Source organism: Microcebus murinus, chromosome 13, assembly GCF_040939455.1.
Source record: "Microcebus murinus isolate Inina chromosome 13, M.murinus_Inina_mat1.0, whole genome shotgun sequence".
Classification (NCBI taxonomy): Eukaryota; Metazoa; Chordata; class Mammalia; order Primates; family Cheirogaleidae; genus Microcebus; species Microcebus murinus.
Genome location: NC_134116.1, coordinates 6272399 through 6299844, shown reverse-complemented (window position 1 = coordinate 6299844; position 27446 = coordinate 6272399). Strand labels below are relative to the sequence as shown.

The window sequence follows — 27446 nt, the reverse complement described above, 5'->3', positions numbered from 1 at the left end:
GTCACGTGCAGGGAGGGGATCTTATTAGATACAAAGTCCAGGCCCTCGAGCATCTCTGCAGGGGCCCAGGAATGTGCATTTCCATCCATCCCCCAAACAGTCCTTTCCAGGGAGCAGCCTCTGGTGTTTGGAAGGACTGAACTAGATATTTTCCCAGCTTAAACAAGAATATGATTCTACTTAAATCTAATATTTCTAATACCTCCAACGTTGTCTGACTCAATGACTGTGCAGACTGCCTGGTGGTTGGGGTAGTGGCCACCCTTCTCTGTGCATTAACAGGGATTCTGCTTTAAGAAAGAGCTGCTCCTTCTCCCCTATTTATTTATTTATTCAGTTATTTATCAATATCCACACAAGTTCATCCATATCTCCTATATTCTATGGGCTGTAAAACACTAGTGCCATTGTTGATTTGGGTGCCCTTGTCATTAGACTTGGCCTTGGGGCCCTCCCAGTGGCTCTACTGCCCTGGTGACAGCCCCTGTGAGCCCCGCCCGGCCTCCTGGCCCCAGCATACGCTGCAGGCCCCTCTTGCACTGCCCTGGCCCAGGCCCTGTGGCCAGCTTCTGGTACCAAAGAAGTGTTCTTAGGAAGCCGGAGCTGGGTCAGGGGCTGTCACAGCGCTAGGCCGTCTCGCAGACAGAGCCAGGAGATGCACTAATGTGCACACAGTGAGTAGCCTGGTGCAGAAGTATTTCCATGTTCTGAAATGTGTCTCCAGGGTAAATGCTCAGAGCTGGGATGGCTGGCTCAAAAGATGAGTGAATGAGTTCAGATACAGTTTTCACAGTCAGATGAGGCCTGACTCTGTGTTTGCATATTGACTTTCCAGAGCACGTTTCAAATAAAACTTGAAAATGGTAGCATTTCAGCTTAACATTCTAAAATAAGTTACCAAATGTTTGTGAGTGTGTCATCAAGAAAATCCCTCCCCCCTTTTTCCACGTTTTTGTTACAGAAGCCAGTGCTGAGAATCTCCACATCACGAATTCTGAGAAAGACCAGGACTCACAATTGTCTTCTGGCCTCGAAAGGACAACCTCCAGCAAAGGTACCTGTCCTTGGTCACCCCTGCTCAGGGGAGACCTGGGAGAGAGCATGACCCAGGAGGAAGAGGGGGCGTCTCCCTGCAGCCTCCCCAGACGTGCTGTACTTTTAAATGTTCACCAGTCTTATGGGGAGGAGTGGTATTTCAGCGTTGCTTTTATTCACAATTCTCTAATTATTAGTGAGTTTGAACATCACATATGATGAAGGATCATTTTTATATCACTTCTGTAAATGTTGTGTTCATGCCCTTTTCTCATTTTCTGCTAGATTTTTGGTCTTTTATTCTCTACTTCTAAGAGTTCTTTATATTTAAAAAATACTAGAACTTTGAGATGTATGTATGCTGCAAATATTTTTTTTCGGGTTTGTCAGTTGAATTTTAACTATGTTTATAATTTTTGCATGCAAAAATTTCATATTTTGTGTAGTCACAATTATCAATCTAGTATACCCTTTAGCTTTTGAGCCATACCTAGAAAGTCTTTCCCTACACTTAGGCTAAAGAGGAATTTTCCATGTTTCCCTCTAGTATTTATAGAACTTCATCTGTTAGATCTATGATGCATTTGGAATTTATCTTTGGGTGTGGTGCGGGCATGTTCAGTGTTATCTTTTTACAAATGGCTACCCAGTTATCCAGGATAATTTATTGAAATGTCCATTTTTGCCCCCATGATATAGAAAGTCACATTTACCATATTTCACACTAAATTTCCATATGCACGAATATCTTTTGTGGGCTATGCATCATATTCCTCTGTCCTATTCATCTATTAAGGTGCCAAAGCACCAAACTGTTTTATTTAAAGTGTATTTTAACCTCTGGGATATATGTTAGTTCCCCCTTTTAATATTTTTTTCTGATGTTTTCCTGATTATTTTTGCATTTTTAAATAATGTGTTGAATTTCTTTTTCTTTAAGCTTGTTGGTATTTTTTATTGGGGTTGCATTATCTATAAATAGTTAATTTACTTTCATTATAAGTAAATAATTTAGGAAAACTGAAATCTTTATGATGTTGAGTTGTTGTAAGAAGAGGTGATATCTTTCCATTGTTCCTTCTTATTTTCTATCTTTCGGGAGTATTTAAAGATTTTTCCTTATATAGATGCTACACTGTCATGGTAAGTTTATTCATAAGTATTCAGTTTCCTTTGTGCTACTACAAATAAGATTTTTGTCTATCATTGTGTGCTTTGACTGGTTTTTACTTTTGTATACAGAGGCTATTGATTTCAGTAGGTTAATTTTTTCTGTTGCCTTATTGAATTCTTTTATTGTTTGATTTAGTTTTATTGTTAATTATCTAGGATTTTCCAGATCCACTATATTATCATCTATTAAGTGGAAATAGTTTTCTTCTTCTTTACCAATTTTTATGCCTCTCATTGATTTCTCTTGCCTAGTTGCATAGGGCAATACGTCTAGGATGATGTTTAATAGTAGCAGAGTTAGTGGGCACTCTTGCCTGGTCATGACCTTGGCAGGCACGCCTCTAGTGCACATGCAGTAAGAGTCCAGCGTTAGTATAGAGCTGTACATACGTTAGCTCGTAAAGAAAGTATCCATTAATTCTCTCATATTTTATGAAAGACTTTTCAATCATCTTTGGAGATAATCAAATTTATTAAGATCTATTAACATAATGATTGATATTAATGGTTTTCTAATACTAAACCATCCTTGCCTTTCTGAAATAAATCTCACTTGGTCATGCTGGTTATTCTCTTAAAATGGTATTGGATTCTACTTGCCAGTATTTTACTTAGTATTTTTGCATACAATGCACAAGTGACATTAGTCTGTATGGTATTTTTTTACTATCTTTATCATGTAAGAATATTTATGTTATATTCTTGCTTTATAAGAAAAAATTAGAACACTTTTTCATTCTCTTTTGGTCCTCTAGGAAAATTTATAAAGCACCAGAAACATCTGGTCTTTTAAGATTTATTGGAAATGTCCTATGAAACCTTCTTATCGTGGTGCTTTTTTCTGGGGATAATTCCTTATAACTTTTTTTATTCCATCTAGCAAAAGTGATTCATTTAGGTTTCTTAATCAAGTGGGGTCAATTGTGGCCATTGATATTTCACTAGAAAATTATCCATTTCATCTGGGTTTTCAAATGTATTTGCATAGAAGTCTTTAAAATCATCCCATAATTTTTAAAATTTCATTTGTTTTCATTGCTATTTTCCCTTAGTAATTTCTTATCTTATAAATTTATGCTGAATCTTTCTTCTTGATCAAGAAAGCTAGTGGTTTGTTTAGCTTTTTAATCTTTCTGCATTCCAGGGTTTGAAATATTAATTAGCCCCTTACGTTCCGTCCTTCACCACATTCATTTCTGACTTAGCCCCCAATGTCTCCCTCTTTATGCTCTTTTACAGTTCACTTTGCTGCTCTGTTTCTAATGCTTAGACCTGAGTAAATCTTTACTTTTTCATTTTACCAGCAAGTGCTTAGTGCTGTGCATCTTGAAATGTCCGCAAATTCTCACGTATAGTGTTTTATTATCATTATGTCCCAGAAATTCTATCATTTTAGTTTGTACATTCCTTTTTTCCCCTGAGTTTCCTCTTTTTATTGAGGTATTTATTTATTTATTTGTTTTTTATTTTTTTATTTCAGAATATTGTAGGGGGTACAAACATTTCGGTCACATAAATTGCCTTTGCACCACCTAAGTCAGAGCTACAAGCGTGCCCAACCCCCAGACATCACACACTGCACCCATTAGGTGTGAATTTACCCATTCCCTCCTCCCCAATCCCACCTGCCCAATCCCCAATGAATGTTTTCCATAATGTGCACATAAGTGTCTTTATAAAACATTTTGTTTTCTTTTGGGTAAATACCCAGTAGGGGGATCAAATGGTAGTTCTACTTTTAGTTCTTTGAGGTATCTCCACATTACTTTCCACAGAGGTTGAACTAGTTTGCAGTCCCACCACCAGTGTAGGAGGGTTCCTCTCTCTCCACATCCACACCAGCATTTGTTGTTTGGGGACTTTTTAATAAACGCCATTCTTACTGGAGATAAGTGATATCTCATTTTGGTTTTGACTTGCATTTCCCTGATGATTAGAGATGGTGAGCATTTTTTCATGTGTTTGTTGGCCATTCTTCTTGTGAAAAGTTTCTGTTCATGTCCTTTGCCCACTTTGTAATGGGGTTGATTTTTTTCTTGCTGATTTTCCTGAGTTCTAGATAGATTTTTTTTTTTTTTGAGACAGAGACTCGCTGTGTTGCCCAGGCTAGAGTGAGTGCCGTGGCATCAGCCTAGCTCACAGCAAACTCAAACTCCTGGGCTAAAGCGATCCTCCTGCCTCAGCCTCCCGAGTAGCTGGGACTACAGGCATGCGCACTCATGCCCAGCTAATTTTTTCTATATATATATTAGTTGGCCAATTAATTTCTATTTATAGTAGAAATGGGGTCTTGCTCTTGCTCGGGCTGGTTTGGAACTCCTGACCTTGAGTGATCCACCCACCTCGGCCTCCCAGAGAGCTAGGATTACAGGCGTGAGCCACCAAGCAAGGCCCTAGATAGATTCTTGTTATCAGCCCTTTATTGGATGTATAGCATGCGAATATTTTCTCACCCAAAGTCTCCTAATAAAATGTTTTCTAATGTCCATGTGGCAGGGAATTTTGTCTTTGTTTTTGTTAATAACTTATAGTTTTACTATACTGTGATCAGAAAGTGTTATTTGTAATAGTTCTACTTCATGAAATTCACTCATGGTTGCCTAGTATGTCATCAATTTTTGTGAATGTTTCATGAGCACTGGAGAAGAAGGTGTTCTCTAATATCAAGGTGTAAAGGGAGTTTGGTGTATGTTAATAATGTCTACCTTATTGATTATGTTATTTAGGTGTCCTTTCTGTTTACTTCTTTATCCACTTGATCTCTTTTATTAAGAACAATATATAAAATTGTCCTGTTATAAATGTTTTTCTGAATATGTCTCCTTGAATTTTCTGTAGTTTTCCTTCATAAATGTGATTCCTGTGTTATTTGGTGCATAGATTTCATGAGTATTATATCTTCATTGTGAATTCTAACTTTTAGTATTAAAAAGAGCCTTTCTTTGTCATGTTCCATGCTTTAGGAATTGGATTTTACTTTCTTCAACATAAAAATCACTACTTCTCTGATTTCACAGTAAACAATAAGAAATATTTTTGTCCATTTATTTAGTTGTTTAGCTTACCATTTAAAATTTTAGTTTGATTCATTTGCTTTTATTCTTTAATTTACAAGATTGTGCTAAAATACACATTAACAAAATATACTGTGACACCACCTTTAACTGTACAGTTCCATGGTATTAAACACATTTATGTTGTACAACCATCACCACTACCCATCTCCAGAATTCTTCTTATCACCCCAAACTGAAACTCTATGCCCATTAAATAATAACTTCCCTTTCTGCCATCCCTATAGTCCCTGGCAGCCCCCATTCTATTAACACTTTCTGTCTCTGAATTTACTATTCCAGGTGCCTCATATAAGTAGAATCATACAGTATTTATCCTTCTGTGACTGGCTTAAATGCCTTCAAGTCTTATCCCTGTCGTAGCATGTGGCAGAATTTCATTCCTTTTTAAGGCTGAGTAATTTGCAAACCATATCTGATAACAGATTAATATTCAAACTGTATAAAGAACTCCCCAAACTCAACAAGAAACCAAACAACCTGGTTTAAATATAGTTGAAGGACTTGAATAGAGATTTCTCCCAAGAAGAGATACAAATGGCTAATAAGCACATGAGAAGATAACTCAACATCAAAAATCACTAGGGAAATGCAAATCAAAACTACAAGGAGATACCACCTCACACCCACTAGGATGGCTACTATAAAATAATAGAAAGTACAAGTATTGGCAAGAATGAAGACAAATTGGAAGCCTTGTGCGTCGTCAGTGGGACTGTAAGATGGTACAGAGCTGTAGAGAACAGCGTGACTGCAGAAGACAGTATGACTCTCCCTCAAAAAATAAAAATACACCTCCTATAAGATCCAGCAATTCCACTTCTGCATATCTGCCCAAAAGAATTGAAAGCAGGGTCTCAAAGAAACATTTGTACAGCCATGTTCACAGTGGCATTATTTGCAATAGCGGAAATGTGAAAGCAACCAAAGGGTCCCTTGTCAGATGAATGGATAAACAAAATGCTGTCCTTCCATTTCTTTATTCCTAACCACTCAGTATCACTTGAAGTAAATAGCATATACTTGGGTCTTCCTCTCTAAGGAAAACTGAAAAACATTAATGGGTGAGTTAAGCCAATTTATGTTATTTATGTGACTGATGATAATTGGCTACAACTCTGTCATAATATTAACAATTATCTATATTTTGTTGTATTTGCTGTTTCTTTGGGGGGTAAATATTCCTTATTCTTTAAATTATGAAAAAAATTGGAGTATTTAAAAAAGTTTATATTTTTTTTCTAGTAATTAATTACCTTTGTACGTATAACTTTTTAAATGTTCCCAATTCCCTTTTTCCTTATTATAGCATTTACTATCTGGTTTGTCAGGGTTTTTTATTGACAGATAATAGCTGCACATATTTATAAGATACATTCGATATTTTGATACATGTATACAGTGATCAAATCAGAGCAATTGGCATATCCATCACCTCAAATATTTGTCATTTCTTTGCACTGAGAGCATTCCAAATCTTCTAGCTATTTTGAAATACACAATAAAATATTTTCAACTATAGTCAACCTACTGTGCTATTGGACACTAGGGCTTATTTCTTCTATCTAACTGTATTCTTGTACACATTAACCAAACTCTTTCCATCCCACCCTTCCCCCTACACTTCTCAGCCTCTAGTAACCACCGTTCTACTCTCCGGTCAATTTTTTAGCTCCCACATAAGTGAGAAGATGTGGTACTTGCCTTTCTATGCTTGGTTTATTTCACTTAACAAAATGACCTCCAGTTCTATCCACATTCCTGCAAACGACAGGACTTCTTTCTTTTTTGTGGCTGGATAGTATTTTCCACATTTTCTTTATCCGTTCATCCTCTGATGGACGTTTGGTTTGATTCCATATCTTGGCCGTAGTGAATAGTGCTGCGATGACCACGGAAGCGCAGATATCTCTTCAATATACTTATTTCCTTTTTTCTTTTTGTTTGATATATACCCCAGCAGTAGGATTGCTGGGTCATATGGAAGTTCTATTTTTGACTTTTTGAGAAACCACCATACTGTTCGTTGTCCACAGGGACTGAACTAGTATGTAATTGTTCATTTCCCTCTCTCTCAGTCCTCGCCAGCATTTGTTATTTCCTGTATTTTTGATAAGAGCCATTTTAACTGGGGTGAAATGATATTGCATTGTGGTTTTGATTTGCATTTCCCTGATGATTAGTAATGTTCAACATTTTCTTTTATCTGTTGGCAATTTGTATGTGTCTTGTGAGTGTTCAGATTTTTGTCCGTTTTTTTTTTTTTTTTTTTTTTGAGACAGAGTCTCGCTTTGTTGCCCAGGCTAGAGTGAGTGCATGGCATCAGCCTAGCTCACAGCAACCTCAAACTCCTGGGCTCAAGCAATCCTCCTGCCTCAGCCTCCCTAGTAGCTGGGACTACAGGCATGCACCACCATGCCCGGCTGATTTCTATATATATATATATCAGTTGGCCAATTAATTTCTTTCTATTTATAGTAGAGACGGGGTCTTTCTCTTGCTCAGGCTGGTTTTGAACTCCTGACCTCGAGCAATCCGCCTGCCTTAGCCTCCCAGAGTGCTAGGATTACAGGCTTGAGCCACCGCGCCCGGCCTGTCCGTTTTTTTTTTTTGTTTTTTTTTTGAGACAGAGTCTCGCTTTTGTTGCCCAGGCTAGAGTGAGTGCCCTGGCATCAGCCTAGCTCACAGCAACCTCAAATTCCTGGGCTCAGGCAATCCTCCTGCCTCAGCCTCCCGAGTAGCTGGGACTACAGGCATGCGCCACCATGCCCGGCTAATTTTTTCTATATATATATATATATATTAGTTGGCCAATTAATTTCTTTCTATTTATAGTAGAGACGGGGTCTCGCTCAGGCACAGGCTGGTTTCGAACTCCTGACCTTGAGCAATCCGCCTGCTTCGGCCTCCCAGAGTGCTAGGATTACAGGCGTGAGCCACCGCGCCCGGCCTTTGTCCGTTTTTTAATTGGAGTATTTGAGTGTTTTCTCTCTCTCTCTCTCATTTTTTTGTTTGTTTATTTGTTTTTTGTCATTCTTTTGCTGTAAGGTTGTTTGAGTTCTTTATATATTCTTGTTATTAACCCCTTGTCAGATGGATAGTTTGCAAATATTTTCTTCCTGTACATTGTCTCTTCACTTTGTTGATTATTTCCTTATCTATGCAGAAGCTTTCTAGCCCAATATAATCCCATGTGTCTATTTTTCCTTTGTTGCCTGTGTTTTTGAGGTCTTACTCAAAAAATCTTTGCCCAGAGCAATGGTCCTGAAGTGTTTCCCCACTGTTTTATTCTAATAGTTTCAGGTCTTACATTTAAGTCTTTAAGCCATTTTGAGTTGATTTTTGTGTATGGTGAGAGATAGTTGTCCAGTTTCATTCTTCTGCATGTGGATATCCAATTTTCCCAGCACTATTCATTGCAGAGACTGTCCTTTTCCAAATATATATCTTGGTATCTTTGTCAAAAATGAGTTGGCTACAAATGCATATATTAATATTTATTTCTAGGCCCTCTATTCTGTTTCATTGATCTATGTGTTTGTTTTTATGCAAGAACCATGCTGTTTTGGTTACCACAGCTTTGTAGTATATTTTGACGTTGGGTAGTGTGATGCTGCCAGCTGTGTTCTTTTTGCTCAGGATAGCTTTGGCTATTCTGGGTCTTCCATGTTCTGCACAAATTTTTGTATTATTTTTTCTATTTCTGTGAAGAATGTCATTGTTATTTTGATAGGGATTTCATTGGATCTATAGGTCACTTTGGTTAGTATGGACATTTTAACAGTATTAAATCTTTCAGTGTGTGAATATAGGTATCTTTTCATTTTTTATGTGTCCTAATGAAATTCTTTCATCAGTATTTTATAGTTTTCATTATAGAGATCTTTCACTTCCTTGGTTAAATTTGTTCCTAGGTATTAATATTTTATTTTTGTAGCCATTATTATTGGGATTGCTTTTTAATTTTCTTTTTCAAATTGTTCATTGTTGGCATGTAGAAGTGCTACTGATTTTGTATGTTGCTTTTATATCCTGCAACTTTACTGAATTTATTTATCAGTTCTAACAGTTTTTGGTGAAATCTTTAGGTCTTTCTACATATAAGACTGTATCATCGGCAAACAAGGACAATTTGACTTCTTCTTTTCTAATTTTCATGCCCTTTATTTTTTTCTCTTATCTAATTGCTCTGGCCAGGACTTCTAGTACTATGGTAAATAAAAGTAGTGACGGTGGGCATCTTTGTCTTGTTCCAGATCTTAAGAGAAAGGCTTTCAATTTTTCCCCATCCAGTACAATGTTAGCCATGGGTTTTCCCCATCCAGTACAATGTTAGTCATATGTGGCTTTACTGTTTTCAAGTACACTCCTTCCGTACCCAGTTTTTTGAGAGTTTTTATCATGTAAGGATGTTGAATTTTATCAAATGTTTTTTCAACATCTATTAAAATGTTCATATGAATTTTGTTTTTGATTCTGTTAAAGTTATGTATCATGTTTATTGATTTGCTCATATTAAACCATTCTTACATCCCTGGGATGAATCCCGTTTGATCATGGTGAATGATATTTTCAATATGTTGTTGAACTCTGTTTGCTAATATTTTGTTGAGGATTTTTGCTTCTATATTTATCAGAGATGTTGGCCTGTAGGGCTTTTGTTGTTGTTGTGCTTTTGTCTCATTTTGGTTTCAGGGTAATGCTGGCCTCATAGAATGAGTTTGGAAGTATTTCCTCCCATTCATTTTTTGGAATAATTTGAGTAGAATTGGTATCAGTTCTTCTTTAAGTTCTTGCTATTAATATAATTCCACAATGAATCCATCATGTCCTGGACTTTTCTTTGAGGGGATACTTTATTACTGCTTTGATCTTGTTACTTATTGTTGGTCTGTTCTGGTTCTCTGTTTCTTCATGGTTCAATTTTGGTGGGTAGTATGCATTCAGGAATTTATCCATTTTTTTCTAGGCTTTGCCATTTATTAACATATAGTTGTTCACAGTAGTCTCCAGTGATCCTTTGTATTTGAGTCTTCTCTCTTTTTTTCTCAGTTAACCTAGTTAAAAGTTTACTGTTTTTGAAGTTTTTATTCTATTTCATAATAAAACACCATGATTTTACTTTTTAAAAAAACCAACTTTTTGTTTCATTGATCTTTCATATTTTGTATTTTTTTAGTTTTAATATCATGGTGTTTTAATATCATTTATTTCTGCTCTGAGAATGATCCATGATCTAGGGAGAAGAATATGTATTCTGCAGCTATTGGATGCAACGTTCTGTAAATGACTATTAGTTCCATTTGATCTATAGGGTGGGTTCAGTTCAATGTTTCATTGTTGATTTTCTGTCTGGATGATCTGTCCAAGGCTGAAAGCTCTGCAACTATTATTGTATTGGGGTCTATATCTCTCTTTAGCTCTGATAATATTTGCTTTATATATCTGGGTGTTCCAGTGGTGGGTGGAGATATGTATTTAGAATTGTTATATCCTCTTCATAAATTGATCCATTTATCATTATATAATGACCTTATTTGTCTCTTTCTACGGTTTTTGTCTTGAAATCTATTTTATCTAATAGAAGTATGGCTACTCCTGCTCTTTTTTTGTTTCCATATTGGCATGGAATATCTTTTTCCATCCCTTTATTTTCAGTCTATTTGTATCTTTATAGGTGAAGTATGTTTCTTGCAGACAACACATGGTTGGGTCTTGTGTTTTTGGTTTTTTTCCACCCATTCAGCCACTCTGTGTCTTTCGCTTGGAGAGTTTAGTTCATTCACATTCAATGTTGTTATTAATAGGTAAGGACTTACTAGAGCCATATTGTTATTTGATTTCTGGTTGTGTTGTGGTCCTCTCGTTCTTTCTTCCTGTGTTCCTTTGTTAAAAGTGATTTTCTCTGATAGTTTGTTTTAATGTCTTGATTTTTATTTTTTGTGTATCTATTGTAGGTTTTTGATTTGAGATTACTGTGAGGCTTGCAGAAAACGTTTTTGACCAATGATTTTAAACATACCACAATTCTTCTTACAAACAAATAAATAAGCAAAGAGAAATCTAACAGAAATTCTACACTTTAACTCCATCTCCTCCCTCACTTTTTAACATTTTGTTTTTTTCATCCATATCTTTTTATACTATCTCTCAAAATGTTATTGTAATTATCATTTAATCTTCCTACTCAAGATATAAGTGGTTTATACACTGCAATTACAGCAAGAGAGTATTGTGTATTAGAGTCCTCACTGGTACTACTTAGTTGTATACCTTAAAGATAATGTCTTGTCACTCATTAATGTCCTCTTCTTTAAGACTGAAGAACTCCTTTTAGCATTTCTTGTAGGACAGGTCTGGTGTTGATGAAATCCTCCACTTTTGTTTGTCTAAGAAATTCCTTATTTCTCCTCATGCTAGAAGGATATTTTTGTAGGATATAATATTTAAGGGTTAAGGTTTTTTTCTTCAGCACTTTGAATGTGTTATGCCACTCTCTCCTGGCCCATAAGGTTTCCACCAAGAAGTCTGCTGCCAAATGTTTTGGAACTCCTTTATTTTGTTATTTGTTTCTTTTCTTTTGCTTTCCTTATGACCTTTTCTTTATCCATGACCTTTTGGAACTTAGTTATTAAATGCCTTGAGGTATTTGTTGGGTTATATCTGCTTGGTGTTCTATGAACTTTTTGTATCTTTCTCTAGTTTGGAAAGTTCTCTGTTATTATTTCTTTAAATAAACATTTTACCCTAATCTCTGTCTCTTTATATCCTCTTCAAGACCAAAAATGCTTACATTTGCCCTTTGAGGCTATTTCCTAGATTGTGTAGGCATGCTTCATTCTTATTTATTATATTTTCTTTTTTCTATTCTTTTTATTTTCAAATAGCCTGTCTTCGAGCTCACTAATTCTTTAGTCTGCTTGGTCAATTCTCATGTTGAGAGACTCTGATGCATTTCTAAGTTTGTTGATTGAATTCTTAAACTCCAGAATGTCTGCTTGATTTTTTTTCATTAGTATTTCAATCTCTTTGTTAAATTAATTTCTCTGTCAGGCTTCTGAATTTCTTCTCTGTGTTGTCTTGAAGCTCATTTTGCTTCTTCAGGACAGCTATTTTGAATTCTTTGTCTGAAATGTCATCAATCTCCATCACTCCAGGATTGGTCACTGGCACCTTATTTAGTGCATTTGGTGATGTCATGTTTTTCTGGATGTTCTTGATGCCTGTGGATGTTCATGGATGTCTAGGCATTGAAGAGTTAGGTATTTATTTTAATCTTCACAGTCTGGGCTTGTTTGAACCCATCCTTCTTGAGATGGCTTTTCAGATATTCAAATGGAATTCAGTATTGTGTTCTAAGTCTTTGGTCACTACAGCCATATCAGCACTGGATGGTGCCTCAAGCCCACTATGACTCTTGCAGACTCCTGGTGGTACTGCTGTGGTGAGCTTCGGTAAGATACAAGAGAATTCTCTAGATTGCCAGGTAAAGTCTCACTCTCTTCCCTCATTCTCTGTGCTGGGCTGCTGGAGTTGGGGAGGAGTGACATGGCCACTGCCTCATGGTCAATGGTGCCAGGTCACACCTGAACCCAGCCCAGTCTCACCAGTTCATGCTAATTGTTTCCTGGCTGCCTCTGATGTTTATTCAAAGCCCAAGGGCTTTTTAGTCAGCAGGTGGTGAATCCTGCCAGGACTGGGTGCTTCACTTCAGGGCAGCCGGTTTTCCTCTGCCCAGGATGGGCCCAGAAATATCTTCTAGGAACTAATTCCTGGACCCAGGGGCCTCAGCTTGGTACTAATGTGACTGAGCTGGTGCCCAAGTTGCAAAGCAAAGCCCTCTGAGCTCTTCCCTTCCCTTTCGCCATATGGAAGAAGACTCACCCTGAGCTGCACTGCCTTGCGTTGGTAGGCGGGGAGTGACACAGACATGGGCTTGGTCACAGCTGCTGGTGTTTCCTTGGGTCACATGCACCCCAAGACCACTGGCTCTGAGCCACCACAGCCACAATTGCCCAAGGACTACAGTCTTTGTGCCCTCATGCCTTATGAATTTAGTCCAGGGCCCAGGCAGCTAACTGTTCTCCAGCCAGTGGTGGGGTGAGCTGCAACTTGGGTTTCAGGGTGGAGGATTTCCCTCTGGCCAGGCTGACCTAAATGCTCCCTCTGTGGGAACCAGCAGAGTTCTGCCCTGTGCTCTGTTCCCCAGCCAGGGTGGCCCTGGTTTACAGTGAAAAGTTCCATAATTATTACACTCTCCCTCCCCGGGGCTCACAGATTCTCTTTGCACTCAGCACTGGTGTAAGACTGCTGAGGGATAGGGAAGGAGTGGTGTAGGCAATACAACATCGTCCTTTCTGCCCTCCTCAGTGCCTCTTTATTTGATATAATGTTAAAACCAGGTAGTATGATCGCTCACCTGATTTTTTGGTTATTCTGAAGGTGCTTACTTGAGTGGATAGTTGTTGAATTTGAGGTTTGTGCAGAGGGATGGTCACTGGGGGTTTCTATTCAGCCACTTCACTCTGCCCTTCTCCTATTGTGTTTTTATTTTCATTCAGTTCAAAATACTTTATAATTCACCCTTTAAATTTATTCTTTGACCCATGGGTTGTTTATAAGTGTGCTATTTAGTTTTCAAATATTTGGAGATTTTCCAGATACCATTAATTTGTTGATTTATAATTTAATTCCATTTTGGTCAGAGAATATATGTTATATGACTTCAATCTTTTCAAATGCATTTTTATTTGTCTGTTTGTTTTTTAATAAACTTTACTTTTAACTCATGTTAAAGTTGCAGGGATAATACCGAGAGGTCCCATATACCCTTCACCCAGTTATTTTTAATGTTAACATCTTATGGTACATTTGTAAAAAACAAGAAATGCTGATACATTACTATTAACTAAACTCCCAACAGTATTTGGGTTTCACAAGTTTTTCTAAGGATGTCTCTCTTCTGTTCCAGGATCCAATTCAGGATATCATGTTGTGTTTAATTGTCATGTCTCCATAGGCTCCTCTTGAATATGAAAATTTCTCAGACTCTTTGTTTTTGATGACTTGGACAGCTTTTTTTTAAATTTCAGAATATTATGGGGGTACAAACATTTTGGTTACATATAATACCTTTGCCTTCCCAAGCCAGAGCTACAAGTGTGCCCTTCCCACAGACAGGGTGTTCCACAACCATTAGTTGTGAGTTTACCCACACCCACCATCCCCTTCTACCTGACTGGCATCCAGTCAATATTACTTCCATGTGAGTACCCTAGTTTTGATCAGTTAGTACCAATGTGATGGTGAGTACATGTGGTGCTTGTTTTTCCATTCTTGTGATAATTCACTTTGAAGGATGGGCTCAAGCTCTATCCAGGATAATATAAGAGGTGCTAGTTCACCATTATTTTTTGCAGTTGAGTAGTATTCCATGGTATACATATACCACATAGTATTAGTCCACTCATGTATTGATGGACACTTGGATTGTTTCCACATCTTTGCAATTGTGAATTGTGCTGCCATAAACATTCAAGTGCAGATGTCTTTATTATAGAATGTCTTTTTTTCCTTTGGGTAGATGCCTAGTAGTGAGATTGCTAGATCAAATGCTATTTCTATTTTTAGTTCTATGAGGTATCTCCAAATTACTTTCCACAGGGGTTGTACTAATTTATGGTACCACCAGCAGTGTATAAATTTTCCTATCTCTCCACATCCATACCAGCATTTGTTGTTTTGGGACTTTTTGATAAATGCCATTCTCACTGGAATTAGGTGATATCTCATTGTGGTTTTGATTTCCATTTCCCTAATTATTAGAGATATTGAGTACTTTTTGATATGTTTGCTGGACATTATCCTAGCTTCTTTTGAAAAGTTTTTGTTCATGTCCTTTACCCACTTTTTGATGGGGTTGTTTGATTTTTTCTTATTAATTTTCTTAAGTTTTATAAAGATTCTTATTATCAGCCCTTTATTGGATAAGTAGCATGCAAATATTTTCTCCCATTCTATAGGTTGTATATTCATTCTAATGACAGTTTCCTTGTCTATGCAGAAGCTTTTTAATTTGATCAGATCCCATTTATTTTTGTTCCTTCTGTGATTGCTTTGGGGGTCTTCTTAATAAATTATTTGCCTAGGAAGATGTCCATAAGAGTTTTCTCAATATTTTCTTCTAGAATTCTTAAGGTTTCATGCCTTAGGTTTAAGTCTGTTATCCATCATGAGTTGATTTTTGTGAGCGGTGAGAGGTTCAGATCCAGTTTCAATCTTCTGCATGTGGTTATCCAATTTTCCCAGCACTATTTAGAGATTCTTTTCTCCAGTGTATATTTTTGTCTGCCTTGTCAAAGATTAGATGACAACATGAGGATGGTTTTCTATCTGGGTTCTTAGTCCTGTTCCAAAAATCTGTATCTCATTTTTGTGTGTGTGTGTGCCTGTAACATGCTGTTTTGGTTACAATAGCCTTGGTGAAGCTTGAATTCTGCTAGACTGATGCCTCCCAATTTGTTCTTTTTGCTTAAGATTGCTTTGGCTATAAAAGGTCTTCTCTGGTTCCATATGAAGCATAGAATTATTTTCCCTAGATCTGTAAAGAATGATGATAGTATTTTGATAGGAATTACATTAATTCTGTAGATCACTTTAGGTAATATGGACATTTTAACATTATTGATTCTGCCAATCCATGGGCTTGGTAGAGTTTTCCATCTGTTTACCTCTTCTACAATTTCTTTCCCAGTGTTTTGCAGTTCACCCTACATAGGACTCTCACCTCCTTCATTAAATACATTCCTAAATATTTAATTTTCTTTGCTGATATTGTGAAAATTGTTGCATCTTTGATTTGATTTTTGGCTTCACTATTATTGGCATATATGAATGCCACTGATTTGTGTGCATTGATTTTGTATCCTGAGACTTTACTGAATTCATTTATCAATTCCAGTAGTCTCTTGGTTAAATCTTTGAGATTTTCTAGATATAATAGCATATCATCAGCAAAGAATGAGAGTTTGACCTCTTCTGCCCCCATTTGGACATTCTTAATTCCCCTCTTGTCTGATCGATCGGGCAAGGATTTCCAGCACTATGTTGAATAGAAGTCAAGATAGTGGGCAACCTTGTTTAGTTCCAGTTCTAAGTGGGAATGTTTTTTTTATTTTAATTTTTTCTGTTCAGTATGATATTGGCTGTGGGTTTATCATATGTGGCTTTAATAATATTAAGGTATGTCCCCTCTAAGCCTATTTTGTAAGAGTTTTTATAAAAGTGTGCTGTGGCTGGGCACGGTGGCTCACGCCTGTAATCCGAGCACTCCGGGAGGCCAAGGCAGGTGGATCACTCAAGGTCAGGAGTTTGAAACCAGCCTGAGCAAGAGTAAGACCCTGTCTCTACTATAAATAGAAAGAAATTAATTGGCCAAACATATATATATTAGCAGGGCATGGTGGTGCATGCCTGTAGTCCCAGCTACTTAGGAGGCTGAGGCAGAAGGATTGCTTGAGCCCAGGATTTTGAGGTTGCTGTGAGCTATTCTGATACCATGGCACTCTAGCCCAGGCAACAGAGTGAGACTTTGTGTCAAAAAAAAAAAAAGTGTTCTGGACTTTGTCAAATGCTTTTTCTATATCTAATGAGAGAATCATATGGTCTTTATTCTTGCTTTTATTTGTGTGGTGAATTGCATTTATAGATTTGCATATGTTGAACTATCCTTGCATCTCTGGGATAAAGCCCACCTGGTCATGATGAATTATTTTTTTGATGTGTTGTTGAATATGGTTTGCTAAGATTTTGTTGAGGACTTTTGCATCTATGTTCTTGAGGAATATTGGTCTACAGTTTTCTTTTTTGTTGTGTCCTTTCCTGGCTTTGGTATTAAGGTGATATTGGCTTCATAGAATGAGTTGGGGAGGGTACCATTCTTCTCAGTGTTATTTAATAATTTATGCAATATAGGTTTGAGTTCTTTGTAAGTTTGGTAAAATTAAGTTATGAACCCATCTGGCCTGGGGCTTTTTTTGTTAGAATATTTTGAATTGCTGCTTCAAATCTGTGCTTGATATTTGTCTTTTCAGGAATTCTATTTCTTCCTAGTTGAGCCTAGGGGGAGTGGTGTGTTTCTAAGATTTTGTCCATTTCCTCCACATTTTGTAGTGTTTGGGCATATATATTTTTATAGTATTCAAAGATAATGTTTTGTATTTCCATGTTGTCTGTAGTTACCCCTCCTTTTTCATTTCTAATTGACCTTATGAGAGTCCTTTCCTTTCTAGTACTTTTAATCTAGCAAGAGGGCTGTCAATTTTGTTTATCTTTTTGAAAAACCAACTTTTAGTTTTATTAATCTTCTGTTTAGTTCTTTTGTTCCTGATTTCATTTAGCTCTGCTCTGATATTATTTGTTTTCTTCTGCTAGGTTTAGGATAGATTTGCTCTTTTTTTTCAAATTCCTTGAGATACTTTATTCGTTTGTTGATTTGTGAGCTTTCTGTCTTTTGAATGTGAGCATTTAATGCTATTAGTTTTCCTCTCAAGAGTGCTTTTGCTGTATTCCACAGATTTGAAAACCTGTGTCCCCATCATCATTTAGTTTGAAGATTCTTTTGATTTCTGTCAGGATCTCCTCTTTGACCCAATAGTCATTCAGTAATAGATTATTTAATTTCCATGGCTTTGTGAAGTGGTGAGTGTTTCTGTTGGAATTGATCTCTAATTTTATTCCTTTGTGGTCAGAGAAGATACATCTTATAATTTCTGTTTTTTTAAATTTGTTGAGATGTGATTTGTGGCCTACAATGTGATCCATTTTAGAGAAAGTTCCATAAGCTGATGAGAAGAATGTATATTCAGTTTTATTTGGGTGGAATGTTCTGTAGATGTCTGTTAGACCCATTTGTTCTAGAGCTCTCTTAAGTCCATTGTTTCTTTTCTACTTTCTGCTTGGAGGATCTGTCCAGTTCATTCAGTGGGGTATTGAAATCCCAGCTACTATAGCATTACTGTTTATCATGCTATTTAGATCAAACAGGATTTGCTTTATGTATCTTGGCACTCCTATGTTGGATGAATAAATATTAAGAATTGTTAAGTCTTCTTGCTGGATTTTCCCTCCACCACTATATAGTGACCATCTTCGTCTTTCTTTACTTTTGCTGTTTTAAATTTTATGTTATCTGATATAAGAATAGCTACCCCAGATCTCTTTTTGTTTCCATTTTCTTGGAAATTCGTTTTCTGACCCTTCACCTTGAGTCTGAAAGTGTCTTTGTGCTTTGGATGCATTTCCTGGAGACAGTGGATACTTGGCTTGTGTTTTTTTATCCATTCAGCCAGTCTATGTATCTTCAATGGACAATTTAAGCCATTCACATTTATTGAGAGAGTTGATATTTGGGTTAGATTTCTGTTCGTACTGTTAGATAAATTCTTATTCTTTTGTTTTACCTCTTGGGCTATTGTGGAAAATAGCATTCTGGACTGTCACTCTTGAGTGATTTTACATTAGTGGGTGTCTATTGTGCCATTTGGTGTATAATGTAGATCTGAATTCTTCCTGCAGGGCAGGTCTGGTTTTCACAAATTCCATCAGTGATTACTTGTCTGGGAAAGTCTTTATTTCTCCCTCATAGATGAAGCTTAATTTTGCCAGATAAAGAATTCTCGCTTGGCCATTATTCTATTTTAGAAGATTGAGGATGGGTCCCCAGTTCCTTCTGGTGTGTAAGGTTTCAGTTGAAAAGTCTAAAGTTAGTCTGATAGGTTTTCCTTTGTAGGCTATCTGCTGTTTTCATCTTACTGCTTGAAGAATTGCCTCTTTCATGTTTACTATGGTCAGCCTAATAGGTATGTGACATGGTGATTGCCTTTTCACATTGATTCTCTCCAGAGTTCTATGTGCTTCTTGCACCTGGGTATCTAGATTTCTGGCCAAGCCAGGCAAGTTTTCCTCCAGTATTCCAAGAAATAGATTTTCTAGCCCATGTGTATTTTCTTCTTCTTTCTCCAGGATGCCTATAATTCTTATGTTTGGTTTCTTTACATAAATCCACATTTCTTGTATGTTTTGTTCATGTCTCTTGCCTCTGTGTTCTTTTTCTTTATCTGATTTGTTTAGTACATAGGCTTTATCTTCAAGCTTGGAGATTCTTTTCTCTGTGTGGCATATTCTTAAGGCATTCCACTGTGTTTTATAGTTCCATGAATGCCTCTTTCATTTCCAGTATTTCTGTTTGGTTCTTTAATACTATTTCAATATCTTTAGAGAACTTTTCATTCATTTCCTGCATTGTTCTTGTGGCTTCTTTGTGTTAGGTTTCTATTTTCTCTTCAATTTCATTGAGTCTTCTTATAATCCATATATGGAATTCTTCCTCTGTCATTTTAATTATTTCATTTATAAATAAATGATTGTTGAGGATCTAATGATTTATTTTGGGGGTGTTTTCTCTCTGATATTCCATGTTTCCTTCATTCTTTCATTGATTCTTTCTCATAAGGTTTCTTGGTCAAGAAGTAGGAGTGCTAGTATTGGGTTTATGGCCCTATCTCTAAGTCCCCAGAGGTCATTCCTTGACAGTGATGGAGAGAGGTGTGCTGGTCCTGTATTACCTTAGGGGCATTTTAGCAAGTTTGGATAGCTCTGACCTGTTGTCTTCACCTCTTGACAATGGAGACTAGTGAATTTGGCCCCCCAGCTTAAGCTCCAAGCTGGTGGATCTCACTTGTGGGTATTACTCCACCACCCTCTAATAGCTTGAGTTGGAAGACATTGTGTTAAACTATGGGGTTATACTCTCTGTCATTGATTTTAGTTTGCATAGAAGAGCCAGTTATTGAGGTAATCTGATGTCTCTGATGTCTCTCTGGTAGGCTCTTATCCCCCAGATGGGTACACGAATGACAAATGACCCAATCTTTGGGAGGGGCCTTGCCACTCCCAAGGGTTGTTTGGATCCTTTTCCCCCTTAAAGTGGGGTTTGGGGCAAGATGGATGGCAGCTGGTGTTTGCAAGCCTGGGTGTGTGCGCTTCTGTGGTTGTTTGATCTGCCACTAGGGAGAGCTGCTAATATGTTGTTCAGGACTCTTTCACCACACTTGGAGGAATGCCCCTGATGAGAGGTGTCAATTGTCGCAATTGCTGAGGTCTCTGACCAGATTTTCCCTTCCCTGTCCACAAACCCCAATGCTGGTGGCTGCCTAGACCCAGAGAGCAAGCCCTGGAGTTATGTTCTTATTAGATGACCTAGGCCATCTGATGAGCAGAATCAACAAGCTGCCAACTATTTTACAGCACCAAAGTCCCACAGATTCGTGCCAGTCAAACAGAGAAAGTGGCTTTTCTTTCTTCTCTCCATCTCCAAGGGTAGAGCCTGCTGCACCTGGCATTAAAGCCAACAGGCTGGGGGAGGGATATTGCCTGAAACTACCATGTGCTAGTGTCGCCATGTATAGTGTCTCCAGCCTGCAGACTCCAAAGATGGCAGCCACCCATCCATGGAGAGCTAGCATTGGAGGCAACCACTCAGGAGTTGGCAGAAGCCAACCCAGCAGCCTGAGTCAACAGGCCACCAGCTGTCACCTCTGCATCAGAGTCCTGCAATCTCATGTCTGCCTAGCAGAGGGTCCTGCTCTTTCTGTCCCACCCTGAGTTGGCTGAATCACAAGTGGTTTCCAGGGGGCAGAGGTCCCTTTTTGGTGTTCACTTCTTATGCTCTGGTCCTGCTGAGCACCAGAGGTGAGGTGCCTGTTTCCAAATTCCCTTGTGCAGTGATGGTCATGGGAAGTAACCACTCAGACCAGTCCATCCCTTCCAAGTGCAGTCCCAGCACAGAGCAGCAGAGAGTTAAAAATATTTTCTGCTATTGTGTCCTCCACAGAGCCTACCATCCTGTGCTACAACTTTGTACTGCCTTCAGTGTTGTCCCATGCTGAGTGGGTGTGGAGGTCTGTGGGGCAGCCGGGTGTCCTCCTATGGGTCAGATCGCACTGCGCTAGCTGCTCAGGTGGACACGGCCCTTCCACAGTCTATTTCCTGTTGTATTTCTTGCACTTTCCAGTCTTTGCAAACATATCTCCCTTTCACCTTTTTTTTCTTGCACTGTGTGTCCCACACTGTTTCTCTGCAGATTCACAATGATATTCTTGGAGGAGTGATCACTCATGTGTAGCTGTTTGAGTTCTTCACCTCCTTTTCTGGGAGCAGAGAGCCAGAAGGCCACCATTAGTCCATCATTTTTTCCTAGATCTTCTTAAATGCATTTTAAAACTTTAAATATGGCTCAGAATATAGTATACTTTTGTTGAGTCAGAGTCTGAAATGTTGATTCTTGGTGCACTTATGGCTGAAGATTTACCAGACACAGCAAAGTAAGGCAAGCATGAAAATGAGGTTTATTGAGGAAAGAAAGATAAGATTATAGAGCAAGAGCAAGATATAGGTTTACAGAGTAAGATACATACTCCACAGATGATGACCAGGCCCATTGTTCTAACAAAAGAGAACAAGCTTGGTCATGGTCTGGGTCTTGTTTTATAGCATCCAGATAGGGACCTCCCTATGGCTCAGACATCACCATGGAACCACTTGATGGACAGTTGTAAGTTATATGACCTGAGCCTTACTGAGTATATGGATCTCCAATAAGCCTCTCTGAAAGCCCATTTGGGGAGGGGGTAAACTGCAATAGTACTCACTTTCTCTCTAGGAGACCCAGAATCCCTTGCTATCTACCTAATATTTTAACATATATTCCATGTGCACTTGAACAGTATGTGAATCATACTGTTGGTGGGTGGACTGTTCTATAAATGTCAATTAAATCAAGCAGGTTTCTAGCTTTGTTCAAGTCTTCTATATCTTGTTCAATTTCTAATTCAAGTTATGATTGAGATAGCAGTGTTGAAATCTCAAATGTAATTGTGAACTTTTCCTTTGCTCCTTTTAGTTTTAGCAATGTTTGCTTTATGCACTTTGAAGCAAAATATTATGTGCATAGACATAAAGAGTTGTTATGTTTTCTTCATAAATTATATCTGTATCATTAAGAAATGACTATTTTTATTCCTAGTAATATTCTTTGCTCCTAAATATACTTTGTCTGAAATTTAAGTAGCCACTTTAGCTTTCTATTGATTACTGTTAGCATCTTTTTCCAACATTTTACTTTTAACCTACTTGTGTCTTTATATTTAAAGTGGGTTTCTTATAGGCAGCATACACATGGGCCTTGGTTTTTTATCTAACCTGACAATGTGTGCTTCTTGAACATGTAGTATATAGTCTTATAAAAATTTTTAATGTCGTTGCCTTCTAATTCTACCATTGCATCATTTTAGTCAATTTTTATAAATTTCTTTTTCTTCTCATTATAGATGATATTCTATTACTTATTTGTATGCCTGGTAATTTTTGTTTGAATGCCAGTCATTGTGAATCTTACTTTGTTGTATGTTGGATATTTTTGTATTTTTAAAAAGTATTATTCTTCCTGTTCTTTTACCCAAAGTTACTTTGAAGCAGTTTGATAATTTTGAGTCTTGCTTTTAAGTATTATTAGATGGAAATAAGCAGCATTTATGCTAAGTCTACTATTCCCCACTACTGAGGCAATAATTCTGAGTACACTATCCAACATACTGTTATATGAGGGTTTTTTTATGCATATTTACTGGTGGCAATACCATTTATTTCTTGCCTTTGTGAGCTCTGGACATTGTTCTGCCTCTCCATTAAGTTGTTATTTCCATCCTTGGGTAGTTTTCTCATAGCTATTCACTGACCAGTGTTCAGCTGAAGATTCAAGTCATCCCTTTGCAGATCTCTGGATCCTTCTCAATCTCTCTCTCTCTCTCTCTCTCTCTCTCTCTCTCTCTCTCTCTCTTTCTCCCTCTCCCTCTCTCCCTCCCTCCTTTGGACTTTAGCTGCGTGGGCCTTTCCAAACTCCCAACACCATCTACCCAACATATTGAGACCCCTGGGCTCTGCTGACCTAGAAACTCTCTCTAGGAAGTACCTGGAGCAATCATGGGGTTTTGCTCAATTGTTTTCCATATCTCAGGGATCATTGGCCTTTGCTGCCTGTTGTGTGATGTGTGGGAAATCATTGTTTCATATATTCTTTTCTTGTTTTTAAATTAAATTGGGAGGATAAATCTGGATCCATGCTACTCTATCTTTCCAGACATAAAAGTTCAAATACTAGACTTTTATCCATGAGGTTTCATTGAAAACCATGGAGCTCTGGATCTCAACCCTGGGCGAAGGAGCAAGGCCAGAGGTGAGGGCCCCCACGCTCCTTCCCAGCTCAGCCATGCACCACCTCTGTGGCTGCAGGCAGGCTGCTTTGCCCCATGGGGGCCTCATCTGTAAGTGGAGACTAAAAATTACCCACAGGCCTCATAGGTGTGTTGATGGTCACATGAAACCACACATACATGGGGACCACATAAGTGTGACCATGATGTGGGCTCCCTGGGGTTCACAGGCTAGAGATTATACTCCACAAATAAGCAAACTGAAGACAAAAATCTTCACAATTGTATAATTTTTATAATTATTAGAATTGATGAATATGTTACCACAAATCAGTTAACCTGAATTATCTGCCATAATTTTCTAAGCAATTTCCTCTTAAAAATATTAAGTAGGTGTGGTTTTAAATATTCAGTGCAAGTTTGAAATTGGCAATGACCTCCATGGGACAGATTACCCACGAAGAGATATAAGAAAGAGATAATGATTGTGGTTCACAGGAGGAAACTGCTAATGAGGGGTCAACTATTGGAAACAGCCTTATTTTTCATTGAAAGTCTTTTCTAAAGTTTAAAAATAGTACCATGGGCTTGTACTACTTATTAAAAATATAAATCAAAAACATTAATAATTTAGATTAATATTTTTAAAACCTTAGGCAGCGAAGGATAATGGGTCTGCAAACATCTCTTTCCTGTTGTCAGAATGCCCAACTTCCCATGTGACCTATGACTTCCAAGTGTCCGAAAAATCCCGTGGTCCATAACACCATTCCTGATGTGTTGGCTGTGCCTAAACTTCAGTTTAAGACTTTGAGATCTGTTAAAATCCAAGTACCCTATAGGAGTAAATTTATGTAAATTCATATATAATTTTATGCCAAACATTAATTTCCTATTAACATTAATGTTGACAAAAGATTCATTCACTCAATAATATCTACTGAGCACCTGCTAGGTGCTAGATAGACAAATGAGGGTCCTTGTTTTCCAAGAAGTCAAAGACTGAGGGAGCCAGACCAGTGACATAATTACTATTCATGTGTTCAATAAATACACTAAACTTTACAGTATTTTTAAGTTTTCCAAGAGCTTGTACAGAGCTTGGGGAAAACTAAAGAGAGGTGGGTCCTCCCGACATGCTCTGAGAGTAGGAAGAGCAAAGAAAGGAGGGGCCTTCCCTGCAGGGTGCGGTGACGATGGCACCCACTTCCCCGAGAGCAGGGCAGGAGTCTCCCAGGCTGGCTGCTCAGACATGAGCCCCCACCCTGCAATGAGCAGTGGCCAGGGCCTGGCCTGGGGGAGAAAATGTGTGTCCAGGTCCCAGGGCAGCAGCTCCAGCAACCAGGAGTATCTGGCCCACGGTGGGAACCAGGGGCCCCCACTGTACACAGTGGACAAAACAGTGCCACGCAAGGGTCTCCCAAGAGTCTGCAGAGAAGCCATAGAGCAAGGTTGCAGATGCAAGACTCCAGCCATGCTTGCTCGGCCAGGGAAGGCACAGCGCCCCCGTGCTGGGCCCTGAGACCAGAGGCTGTTTGTCTCAGGGGCAGTGGTTCTCTGAAGTTGAAAGGAAAAGAAGTTTGGGGTCGTGCCTTAGCTTGGGCATTACACTTACTATTTTCTCACAGGAGGGAAGAATTCAGGAGCTGATCAATATAAAAGACTATCAGTTCTGGACAAAATCCTTCAAAATATGAGAAGATCTACAGGTAAGTTGAACTAATAGATAAGTGTCTCCTTGTTCTGTGATTTCCCCAGGGGTGAGGAGGAGTAATCACTCGGGACAGGTGCGGCTCGGAACTGCTGCAGGAGGTGCAGGCTGAGCTCGCCCCCGCGGGCTGCAGGCGTCCCCATCACAGCCATGTCACCGAGAAAGCTCTCCCAACCCAGGAGTAGTCAGGGCTCTGCGGGCCACCACACACCCAGGGAGGCCGCACACCACAGACAGGAGGCCCCACCTGGCTGAGTCTCCTCCACACCCTCGCATGGGGCGGGGACCCTGCCCTGCCCTTCCCACACCCTTCCACGTGCTCCACTCCTTCCTCACTGCCACGCAGTTGGCCCACCAGACCCCGTGGCTTCTGCCCCAACCCCGGGGATTCCCAGAACACCTCCAAACCCGTCTTCCATGGGCAGGCACCTCCTGCCCTCTCTGAGAGGGACGTGCACAGTCACCTGACGGTGCTGCCCAGCCAGGCCCAGACCCTCGCCCCCAGCACTCTGCACACCACACTTCTGTCTGCACAGCCTAACATTCAGCACTTTGAAGACACCCACCATTAATTTCGCGCTGAGGCCAGTAAGGTCTTGCGCAGCTATGGCCAATGGCTATTGCTGAGCCCCACGCAGTTGGCTCTTTGTAGACCTGAGCACAGGACCGGACGTAATTTTCAAGCACCTACCATGAGCCAGGCGCTGTTCTGGTTCTCAGGTCTGTCTCCATAGAGGCAGGAAGCTCTGCCCAGAAGCTACATGGCAGTGGGAGGTTGGGTGCCCCACAGTTCCAGCCTGTACGATGTTGCCACCAGCCCCCAGTGATCACAGTGTGGCTGCTGTTTAAAAGGCTGACTCAAAGAGTCCCGTGACTGTGACCGGAGACCTCCCTGCTACACAGTTGTCATCAGGCACAGACCAGGAGCTGCTCTGCAGGGAACCCCCAGACCCTCACCCTCAGGTTTTTGTGGGACCACGAAACCCTGGGCCACGTGGCAGCCCCTCCTCCTCCTCAGCAGGGACGGGTCCAACAGGAGCAGTGCAGAAGGAGCAGTTCCTGGTGGTTCAACCTGCTGCACCTTCATCAGCCTGTGCAGTCATCCGGGCCGATTCCTGCTGCTGTAGACACAGATTTCACACGGGGCATTGTTACAGTCCCAGTTCCCTGGGCCTGGCCGTTCTGCAATGAGAACAGCAAAGTCTCCTACGACTCAAACCTCGAGAGACGTGGCCTCTGCGCTTGATGAGGCTCCTGTGATCAACCTGGCACCTCGGGGCTCCTTGAGTGACAGTGGGGACTTGTAGGGTGTGAGCCCCTGGCAGTGCGGGGACATCACAGGGATGGGCCCCCAACGGGCTGAAGGGAGGAGGGAGACTGCACCCCAAGTCCTCTGGTGGGTTCTGGGGGAGCCTGACTCAGCCAGCGCCCCCACTCTGTCTTCTGCCCAGGACCATCCGCATGCCCCCCACTCTGCAGGCCCCCGTCTCTGGCGTGGCCTCTGTCCCTGCACAGGTGTCCCCAGATCCTGAGGGTCTCAGCCTGGCCTCTCTAGGATCTCGCATCTTAGCCCCCCTGAGTGTCACAGGGGTGACTCCAGCACCCCAGACTCAGGCTGCCTGGCTGGACTGGCCCGTCCACCTCCCCTCTGCTCCCGCCCTCCAGTCTGCCGGCTTCTTCCTGGGGCATTGAAGCCCCTCCACCACCAAAGGACCGGGCGGCCAGACTCCCCATGGAGGGCTGAGAGCAGAGGAGCCTTGGGGTCAGTGTGACCTGGGTTCAAACCCCGACTGGGGCCGTAGGAGTCAGTTGTGTGGCCTTGGGGAGACCTCGAGAAGGGCCCGCACTCGTGCAGGGCAGGGAGTGAGACGGGGTTTGCAGAGCGCTGGGCACAGTGCCCGGCACAAGGAGCACTCGGGACTCACCCACCTGCACCCGAGGGGGCCACACCTGAGCAGCCCTGAGGCAGGTGTGGGAGGGGCCACACGCATGCATGGGAAGGGGTCTGGTGCCTCCACCAGCTGCACGTGCCACAGTCAACAGCCAGTCCTTGAGGCGGTTTTGTTTCTATGTGGTCATCCTACTGTCGTGATGTATGTGCCACGTGCCTCTCTGAAAGCCCGGAACTCTGAATTTCAAAACAAGACTGGCACACAGGGCCTTGGAGCTGTGCTCCTTTGACAC

The 27446-nt window shown here is 40.0% G+C and overlaps 1 protein-coding gene across 2 annotated transcripts in view; it reads left to right on the top strand.

The window, feature by feature from the left end:
* The window catches only part of SPACA7 (sperm acrosome associated 7), a 41429-nt gene that overhangs the window by 13356 nt on the left and 627 nt on the right, over positions 1–27446 (top strand). For both annotated transcript variants that reach the window (XM_012752039.3, XM_012752038.3), the window contains 2 exons: positions 962–1054; positions 25180–25260. In XM_012752039.3, the coding sequence (XP_012607493.1) occupies positions 962–1054; positions 25180–25260 (174 nt within the window). The remainder of the gene's footprint in view (positions 1–961; positions 1055–25179; positions 25261–27446) is intronic.